General features: G+C 34.6%; 1 protein-coding gene across 1 annotated transcript in view; it reads left to right on the plus strand.

The window, feature by feature from the left end:
* The window catches only part of pyd (zonula occludens-like protein polychaetoid), a 54,134-nt gene that overhangs the window by 36,040 nt on the left and 7,080 nt on the right, over positions 1–11,014 (plus strand). The window contains exons 3-6 of the mRNA XM_011500779.1: positions 8,922–9,097; positions 9,901–10,553; positions 10,648–10,714; positions 10,931–11,014. The exon at positions 10,931–11,014 is cut by the window's right edge and continues 64 nt beyond it. Of these exons, the coding sequence (XP_011499081.1) occupies positions 8,922–9,097; positions 9,901–10,553; positions 10,648–10,714; positions 10,931–11,014 (980 nt within the window). The remainder of the gene's footprint in view (positions 1–8,921; positions 9,098–9,900; positions 10,554–10,647; positions 10,715–10,930) is intronic.

Genomic DNA, 11,014 nt, shown 5'->3' on the forward strand with positions numbered 1-11,014 from the left:
CATTTCGCAGATCACGCCGATACGATAAAAGCCGGCCGAGAAAGCTCGTGAAATGCTAATATATCAGTTCTAGTCCCCGCTGTATGTTAAAAGCCATTTTCTGCAGCGAGGTCACGGCGACTTTCGAATAACCGCGAATCCTCGCCGATCGCTGCACGTGTACGTTTGTCGGCGAGCGGTGGCGGGAGGGGGGGGGGCTTCGATCACGAAAAAATGACGAATATGAGGGACATCGGGAGTGAGTAAGAAGTCGTGGCGGTAAGGCAAGAAATTCGCGTATTACGGCGAACGGGCGAGAGGAGCTCGATGAAACCGGCTTCAAAATCCGCATCGCGCTCCTCGCGTGAATAACGTCGGAAGAATGCCTTTGTCGCTTCCATCGGCTTTTTGCTCGTTTTTTATTTCGCCTTCTCCTCCTACTCCCCTCCTCGCCATCCTGTACACGTGCGTGTCCTCCCGTAGCCACGACTCTCCCGTATCTCGGCGAATATTTCGTGAGCTTTTGTATTTCCTCATGTATAAATTTTGCGTGGATTGCGTCTCTTTATCTCTCTCTCTCTCTCTCTCTCTCTCTCTCTCTTTCTCTGTCTTATTTTCTTTTCTTTTTGTAAGTTCATCGTCGTTTCGACGAATGCTGTCGGTGGGCGGCGAGAGCGAAGGGGTTGGACGTGTATGTTCGGTAAGCGCTTGCTTGCGCGTTAATTCTTTTTGAGTGGAATTCCATTCTGATAATGGTAGTTAAACTCAGAGTAGACTTTTAAGATTAAGCGTAAAGAAATAAGCTTTACGATGCTTATCCAAATGGACGGACGAGTGGTCATTATTACAAATCTCTTTTCATCGTGTCTGAGAATGTTTTGTAAATGAATTTAGAGAGGAGACGGTTAATTAAATGAAAAGCCAAGCCCAATGTCGGCCCATTTTATTCGTTTTTACTTGAAATTAATCGGGATACTCGGTCGCGATATTTGGCATTATTACCACCGAAAGAAGTATAACTCGTATGGTAATATGAAAAATGGTGGAATGTGCTAATCCGTGATTAACATAAACTATCGGAGCAGTAGTCTTAACAACAGGCAATCGTACTTGTTTTATTTAACGGAGGGCATATTGTTACAAATAGCTTAGATATTTTATTGGATATTATCGGTTCGTTTACGCTGCGAACAGGAAAATAATCCTTTCGTTACAGAAGGATTAAATACCAGTAGATACAGACAAAAGAATTCCTTTCCCATCGGGAGATAGATAGATAGACAGATAGATAGATAGATAGATAGATAGATAGATAGATAGATAGATAGATAGATAGATAGATAGATAGATAGATAGATAGATAGATAGATAGATAGATAGATAGATAGATAGATAGATAGATAGATAGATAGATAGATAGATAGATAGATAGATAGATAGATAGATAGATAGATAGATAGATAGATAGATAGATAGATAGATAGATAGATAGATAGATAGATAGATAGATAGATAGATAGATAGATAGATAGATAGATAGATAGATAGATAGATAGATAGATAGATAGATAGATAGATAGATAGATAGATAGATAGATAGATAGATAGATAGATAGATAGATAGATAGATAGATAGATAGATAGATAGATAGATAGATAGATAGATAGATAGATAGATAGATAGATAGATAGATAGATAGATAGATAGATAGATAGATAGATAGATAGATAGATAGATAGATAGATAGATAGATAGATAGATAGATAGATAGATAGATAGATAGATAGATAGATAGATAGATAGATAGATAGATAGATAGATAGATCTCGTAAAAATTCTTCACTCCTAAGAGTGGCATTTCACGATCTATTCATTTTTCAATGTATTCCTCCTGTTGCTCTACCATCTCAATAAATACAACATCGTTTGAGAGAATAGGTTTGAAGAAAATTTATCGAAAGGTTCGCTCACACCGCTTAAGTGATTTATCGTTAGTGACCAAGTTGCCGTATCAACGTACTTCACTTCTTTATTTTTCATCATAAACCGATATTTATGCTAAAGCTTAATCTCAAAGAGCAACATAGAATTCCATTAGCTTGAACGAAGAACATAAGGAAAAAGCCGTTGCTTTTTAGGCTTATCTTGGATACATCATGATGATGAGACAGAGCGTCATAAACTGATATTGAACGACCTTGTGGGTTAATTTAAAGAAAGACAGGGAATTCTAAGAATGGGCCACATTGAAATTTCCATTATAGTCGAATGGTAAGGATGGCACGACGTGCACGAGCGCGCACGGGCAGAGGCACACCTACTCGAAGCAAATGCTAAGCGAGCACGGTACACGGGGTAGAGAAATTAGGTTAAAAGTGCTCTTGCGATTAAATGCGTTTGCTTGTCCCCCATCTCACCTGCCTGCCCCCGTCGTCAAATTCCCCAAATTTCCCAAATTCCCTAAATTCGCCAAAATCCATCATCCACCTTCCACCTCCCACTTCCCACCTCCCACCATCTCTCGTTCGTTCCTCCCGCGCTCATCTGTTCGAGAATCTCGACGAGCCGGAAGTCGTCGTGCGGGTACACGCGCACGTACGGCTTCGCAGCCCCGTTACTAAATCCTTACTAAGAATTCCGTCTTTTCCGCGACGCCACCTCCTTCTACTTTTACTCGCGCGGACATTCCTCAGGCCGTTATAAATTGCGGACAAAGCCGCGACGCTGCGGCCGCGTCGTCTATCGTAACTCCAGTGGGAGCTCCGAAGGGAATCCGCGGCGACGGCTGCCCCGAGGTAAGGGCGCACTTATTAACGGCAGCTGCCGCCCGAGAGCCTGGGAGTTCGAGCGCTGCTTCAATCGCCCCACGTATCACAGCACACCTACTACTGCTCCTTTCCTCTCCCTCTCGTCTCTTTCTGAATACCAATCGAGCGCGCTTATTTAACCACGTCATTCATCGAGCCTGGCAATTTTCATTGCTTTATTTTAACCTCTCTCTCTCTCTCTCTCTCTCTCTCTCTCGGGTACTTAGGGGCCATTCATGGCGAATTCGGCGGCCCCTTTCTCAATGCTCTTTTGCAATGCGGGTGGCTTGCTCGTTCTTTTTCTTGTGCATCGTCGACAATGTAACAACGCCTCGCTCGTGTTTCCGCTCGTCGCGTTCCGTCATTGATAGAAAAAAAAAAAAAAAAAAGGAAGAAAAAATAGAAGAATAAAAAGAAGAAGAAGAAGAAGAAGAAGAAGAAAAAGAAGAAGAAGAAGAAAAATAGATTATTCCGCTCTTGATATCCATTCTCTCGGTGTTGTAGAATTTCTTTTTCAATTAATTGTTAAGTCGGGTGGCGCATGCCGCGCATTCCGATGGAAATCCATGCGCTTTGCTCACATTTCTGACATTGTCGTCATTGCTTGAATAGTAGTGGTAAACGTTAATTGCGTTGGTGATTGCGATAAGCATAGCTTTTTTTATTTATTCGTTTAAAGTATAATTATGAATTTTATTATCGAGGAAGAATATTTTTGTAATAAGGAAAAATGTGATTCGATGATTAAATCAACCGTAAACGTATGTGATTTTTCATACGTGTTCGTTAACATTTTTTTAGAAATTTTTTTTTTTTTTCTATTATCATTCGCTGATGTATATGTATTTGTCAATATTTATTAATGCCGTTATTAACGAGATATCATATAATTGTCATATTACTATATATTAGCACAAACATCTTTGCTTGCTTTGGGACTATTTGTAATTCTTGGATTTTCATTCATATTCAATTCATTGTTTCAACGATACTTCCAAAGGTATTCCAAAGGTATTTTTTGTCTCTGTTTACTGATTGTCTGCATTCACTGTGTGCTTCTTTACATCATTTTATAAATTAGACTGTTTTAACTATGATAAGATATAATTATTTTTTTCAGTTAATTTTCCTTAAACATTTTTTTTTGTTTGTTTTTTGTTTTAATTTTTCGTAATACATAATGGTGAGTCCGGAAAGTTGTTGGAACTGAACAAATTGCATGCAGATTATTGTGATTGATGTTTTATTCATCATGTTGTCGAATTTTCATTGATATCTCATTTTATTACAAGTAAGCATAGTGAGGCATCGTTTAAATAATGTATACAATTTTGAAGATATATTGCTTATGATTTTTTGATTTTTCAATAAATTATCTGCATAAATCATGTTCAACATTTCCACTGTCGAGTTAGAAGTGATTTTTTTTTTTTTTTTTTTTTTTTTTTTTATTTAAAAAATCTATTTTTATGAAATGGGATTTTCCGTAAACTTCGCTCAACCCTGATAGATTTTTAATTACATTAGTTTAGAAATATACTTTATCTAATCTGTTTTTTTTTCTTTCATGAATGTACAACTATTCTTTCAGTTCAACTAGTACACGCACAGATATTTTATAAAAATAATACGAAATTTCTCATAAGATAGTATCAATACTCGATTCCAACATGGAACTACACTTATACAAATTACAAATATACTCCATAGATATAATTTGATTTAGGCGAGCAATAAATATCTAACAGATGCTATGACTCACATGAATTTTTGATTCTCTAATTTCACCTAGACAGTGCTGCGAGAATAAAGTGTCATTTCAAGCATTTTTGCAATTATTAACTATATTTTGAATAAGATACGCATTACATCATTTAATAGTCATTGAGATATAGATTATTTACTGTACCCTGTGATAAATACGTTTTTATTTTAGGCGTGAAATAGCTTTTATTAAGCAATCTATCAACTCTCTAAAACTTTCATTTTGGTAACGGAACACTGACTTTTATAAGAATTATTATATTTGTAACCATTGCGGTAAAAGTGAAATTCTAATATCTTTTGCTATGTTTTACAAATCAAATTCATTTAGCTTACATAATTCATATACATTACCACACTTGAACATTGAATATGATAAAAATTTAGAGATAGGTGTGTATGATTATAGCAGCGATTAAAAAAAAAAACTTTTCTTCGAATTGATTTTTTTTTTGTTTTTGTTTTTTGTTTTGTTTTGTTTTGTTATAATAATATAATGATTAAAAAGTGAAAGCATCATATTTTATGTCAAAAATATTTACTTTCATGCAGGCAATATATCTCCTTTATATATATCTCCTTATAAAATATATTCTTACTTAAAATTCTGTATACTAATGGTTTTTATAGTAATACATGTTTTTACAGTTTTTTTATTTAACATTAAATAGACTGAACAGCATTTCATCTATATATTATATATATATATATATATATATATATATATATATATACGGTTATTTATTTATAGATATTTATAGATAATTTAATTTTAAACGAATAAAATTTATTGTAAACTTATATTTTCAAGTTATTGTAAGTATCATCTTTCATAATAGTTAATACTAATATTTTGAAAGATGTATGTAGATTATATGCATGTACACGCAGTTCTTTTACGTATAAACAATTTATTAATATAATTAGATAGACCTTCGATAACTTTTTTAAGTACTTTTCTAATACAATTAGTAATGAAAATTAAAACGAAAAAATGCTGAAGATATGGTTCCAAGTTTTTTTTTGTACATAAAATACTTTGAATTAAATATCTTTATATTTCTAATTTTCTAAAACATTCAAACGCGTTAAATGATATATGGAATTAAAAAAAAAAATTGATCAATAATAAAATTTTTAACACTCACTGCAAAATTTCTATTATATATTTATGTGAGCATGTAAGAAGGATAGAAGAAGGTGTCTGTGCGAATGTAAGAATATACTTTATTTTATCATTGTAATAAAAAAAGTCCTTATCTTTTGTATATATTTGTATGGCATAAATAATTTAACATATAGTTTATGTTTTCAGTTAATAGATATCAAAGTCAAGTTTTGAAACTCTTATACAATTATGTATAATTTTTACATGATGAAATGATGTCATTTTAAATTGCATACATTAATATTATATCTAAGAAATGTATTCTACTATTTGTAATATACAATGTTTATGATTATTAAATAGCAAGATTAGTTTATCGCTGAATTATTGATGGCTTTACATACATATTATGGGGTTATTGTTTCTGATATCTCATTCACGTACGCAATAATAAAACAAACTTTCTATTATATAAGCTACGAAATTCGAGATTTGATGCACTTTAATGAAAAAAAAAGCTATAATGCAGAAGAAATATATTTTTTATGCCGTCAATTGACTATAAAATGAGTATTGTAAATAAAATTTTATAGGGTTTTATAAGCAACAAATACGGTTGATTATAATTATTAAATTTTGTTTGATTATTGTGTCTGCCTTGACACTTATCATATTACAAATGTAATGATACAAATGATATTCATTAGATTATTAAAATAATTTGTCAGCTCAGTTTAAAATAAAGTTTGAAGTAATAAGCTACATATATTTAAATGATCTCTAGCCATTTACATCTCGAAATGTGTTCACGTAGTAATTAGTAGTAATCTCGCGAGCGATCTCTCCTGTTGATCTATATAGTTCTATCTAGATCTAGCCAGAAGGTTTATGCGCTTAAGTGTGGTAATTTGGCCAACTGAAGAATATTCCAAGTAAAATCCATAATTCGTAATTAACAATTAGAAAGCATGCGAGGTAGCTAATGCCAAGGAACTCTCAAGAATTCGCATGACGAAAGATAAATGTTTTAACAGAGTCGCGCATTCAATCCATTTGACGGAAAATTGCAAATAATCCTTTTTAACCTCATTAGCAATTCAAGGCTGAATAATTTACAAAGAATTATGCATACATCCTAGGATTATTTAGATTTAGCATTGTATTATTATTGTTGATAATAATTTAATGTTAATTCATGAATGAGATGTAGGAGTCGATACGTGGGAATATGTTGGGTAAGCAATGTTGATAGCATAATTTGCCAACAAATTTAATATCGTTGCTTTGTGAAAGGAAGTCTGCATTTACCTAACTGATCAATTAAGTGATTGATAATCAACCGATCAATTCATAATTAAATTCCGTGCGTTATAGAATCAAGAATGTTGTGCTATCTTGACAGACAGATATTCGATCTTAACGATTATTTAGCCTTGAAAATAACTAAAACAATGATCTTTTGTATTCTTTTAAAGTAGAGAGGATCATGTCTTGCAGAATCTATTTGCATCTTGTGACAGGGTAAATGGTTAATTCGAAGAAAATTTTTTTCGAACCTTCTGATGACTTACGATTTCTTAATCTGTTTAACTACCGTGAATTCAAATCTTGATCATGACAATTTTACAAAAACAATAATAATAATAATTATACACAAAAGATTAGATAGCAAGCATAACTATATTAAGTGATTTTGTATTTTAAATGAGAATTTCTTACAAAATTTTATATAAAATTGTAAATCAATTAGTAATGATAATTATTTCAGAATTAATAATACGTTAAATTTATTTAACTAATTCAGTACATTATATTTATAAATTTTATCTATATTTAATACTTGGAATGATATTTGTAAATAAAAATAACGTAAAATACAATATAGCATATCAGGTATAGCACAAAATATAATTAAACTGTTTATTGCAAAGTTACAAATCAATCACTTAAATTTACATAGTATGTTAGAAGATTTATTGCAGATGAAATTGTAACGATGAGTATAATGAGTTACTATTGAAACGATTGACAGGCATGGAATAGCCATTGGAGTAACATGAAATGTTAAGGGGAATTGAATATATCGAACTTTAAAGAACTAAAGATTATTCGTTTAATGTGGAAGTAATATAAGTGAGTAAGTCACGTTATTTTAAAAGTGATAACAAAAAATAAATAAATTTGTTGACAATTTTGGACTGGGATTGAGCATAAGAGGGACTAACAGTGGATTATTGTTAGTCTAATCAATAATAATACAATGATTGAGAATGAGAAATAGAAAAATATCATTGGATGCAATAGTTAAAAAAATCATTACACAACTGTATAACACTTAAACTTGAATCTTATGCGTTTTCTTAACAAAAATTGTATTAAAAATGCGAGAGCATATATATATATATATATATATATATATATTAACTTTGTCAATTTTCACGTATGATAATAGATTTGTAAATATTATAAAGCGAATGAAAGTAAGAAGAGAGAGAGAGAGAGAGAGAGAGAGAGAGAGAGAGATAGAGCGGAATGTGCGATCAAAATTTCCGAGTGTGTAGTTGCAATTCGTGATAGTAGAGAAAATGCGCACATGATTTGGAAAGATACTGCGCCAGTAAGTTAGCAAGAAATATCTGTACAGATCTATGATGCAACGAATGTTGACAAGGACGTAGGAAACAGTTTTCATGACTGTGCTGTCACTCGTTATGAGCTTTCGTCAATTTTTTAAAATAAAATTTCACTAGATGATAATTAAACTTATTTCATCATTTGTTTATTATATAATATATGAAAATGCATTTAAATCGATAAATAACTATTTTGTTTTGTTTCTTGTAATTAAATATTATTCAGCTGTTGATAAGCAAGCTGTTGATGAAAATTAAACTTTTAATTAAGTCGTCGCGTTGAGTATTTTGAAGGTAATATTTCTGGAACGAAAATATCTTTTCTTTCTACGAAATATCGTATTTCTGCATAATGTGTAGCTTCTTCTTCATCGTATTTTAATTCCAAGTTAATTTAGACAAACGATAAAAGGTTGTGTAAATTAATTTTGAAAAAGTAAAATATAAGATATATTATATATATACATATATGTATTTTTTTTTATATTATCTTTTTAAATTGCATACATTAATAGATAAATAAGCATATAATATATATATATATATATATATATATATATATATATATATAATTTTAGATAGTAGTGATAATAAGAAACGTTATCGTTAAATGATAAAACAATTTGCAGGTTGGTGGTGGTGATAGAGGATGGGAGGTGCATCATGTTACGGTGACGAGGGTCCCAGGCTACGGCTTTGGAATAGCCGTATCTGGAGGTCGTGACAATCCTCATTTCACCAATGGTGACCCGGCCATCGCTATTTCCGATGTCCTCAAGGCCGGTCCTGCTGAGGGCAAGCTCCAGTAAGTGAACGATCTCGCGAATTTTACCCTTCTTATATAATTTACCATGATAAATAGAATTTGTATATTCCACATGTATCGTATAGCTTTATTTTCTAATAGATTATTTACTTTATACGGTGGTAATAGTTTAAGAAATAATTACGTATTATTGAATATGCGGAAAGATGCTGTCGTGATGGCGTCAGTAGCAGTATTTTGTAGGCTATCTATTTTGCGAATCTTACGCTCAATTAATTTCCGCTTCTCGATTTCTCATTTCTCCGTGGTATAAAGTTTTTAGAGGAAAGCAATCGTTCTGGTAATATGAATTAAGATCACGAGATAAACGATGCATGTGAACAGACATATTTGTGGAGAAGAGTACGGGAACGTAATTTTCTTTTACGATACAGAGATTCGTTACTTTCCTCTTATTATTTTCCACCTCATCGACAGAAAGCTTTTCCCTCGCTATTAAAACCTTTTTGGATAATTTATTTATCACTCAACATAATGCTATTGAATCGAGCTCGTGTCTCTCTTACTCTCTCTCTCTCTCTCTCTCTCTCTCTCTCTCTCTCTCTCTATCTATCTATCTATCTATCTATCTATCTATCTATCTATCTATCTATCTTTCCTCGTTCCTATCTTTCGCGCGAATGATTGTTATTCGTTTCGATGAATCGCAGACCCGTTTCGTCATGGTCACGATCATCCGACTTTTCCATTCTGTAATATCCATTAAATCTATCTCATCTAATTAGTTTGCGTTGAAAAATTTGCGGTACTAATCGATATCGATAATGTTCGATGGTGCACAGAGTGAACGACCGGATAATCTCGGCGAATGGAGTATCGTTGGAGGGGGCGGATTACGGCGCCGCGGTGCGCGTCCTCCGGGACTCGGGATCCACGGTGCTGCTGGTGGTGAAGAGACGAGCCGTGACCAGCACCGCGCCCCCGAGTCCAGGCCAAATATCCGGGCCCCAGAGTCATCGGCTGAGCCTCACACGGCCAAGCAAGAAGGATGACTTCGGGATCGTACTTGGCTGTCGACTTTACGTGCGCGAGGTGACCCGCGAGGGGACGGGTGCCCGCCCCGGTGATCTTGTCACCCGTATCGCCGGTCTCCAGACCGAAAACATGAGCCTTAAGGAGGCGCGCAAGCTGATGGAACAGAGCAAAGATCGGCTGTCGATCGTCGTGAGCCGCGAGCCCGGTCCCGGCACCGCGGATCCACCAAAAGCCGCCGAGTCCGCGCAACCGGGCTACAGCAGTCAGAACCTCTATGTGCCACCGCCAACGCGACAGGCCCTCGCCCAGGCGGCGGCACTCGAGGATAAGAGCAACTTGGCACCGAGGGGTCGCTCGCGTGGTCCCTTAATGGATGTATCGCTGAGCCAATTGGACCTGCCGGCAACGCCGACACAGGCGCACAAGGAGCCACCGAGGCCACCGCCACCAAGGCCAGAAGGTTAATATCTGATTTATTATTTCGACGCTGGTGGAGTTAACTTGTGCTTTGATTGGTCGCGTGACTCAATAGATGACTTTCGTTTCGATTGCAGATTACTACAGCTCGAGAAGGCAGATGTACGAGGACGATCCTCTTATTCAGAGGACAAAGCAGCCAGTGTGAGTATTTTTATCTTCGCCTTTTCTATCTTTCGCCAATGGCCTAGTATCGCCGCCATCACGCATTAGATTTTTGTATGAAAAAAAAAAAAAAAGAAAAAAAAAGAAAAACATAATAATGAAATAACATAATAATAAAATAATGTGTGTGTGTGTGAGAGAGATAGAGAGAGAGAGAGAGAGAGAGAAACGAAATTAATTGACCCGTTCGTCCAGGCCCGATCCCCGATTCATAACTTTCCAAAAGGAAGGTTCGGTAGGCGTACGCTTGACAGGTGGCAATGAGACCGGAGTCTTCGT

This window comes from Ceratosolen solmsi, unplaced genomic scaffold (genome assembly GCF_000503995.2).
Source record: "Ceratosolen solmsi marchali unplaced genomic scaffold, CerSol_1.0 scaffold27, whole genome shotgun sequence".
NCBI lineage: Eukaryota > Metazoa > Arthropoda > Insecta > Hymenoptera > Agaonidae > Ceratosolen > Ceratosolen solmsi.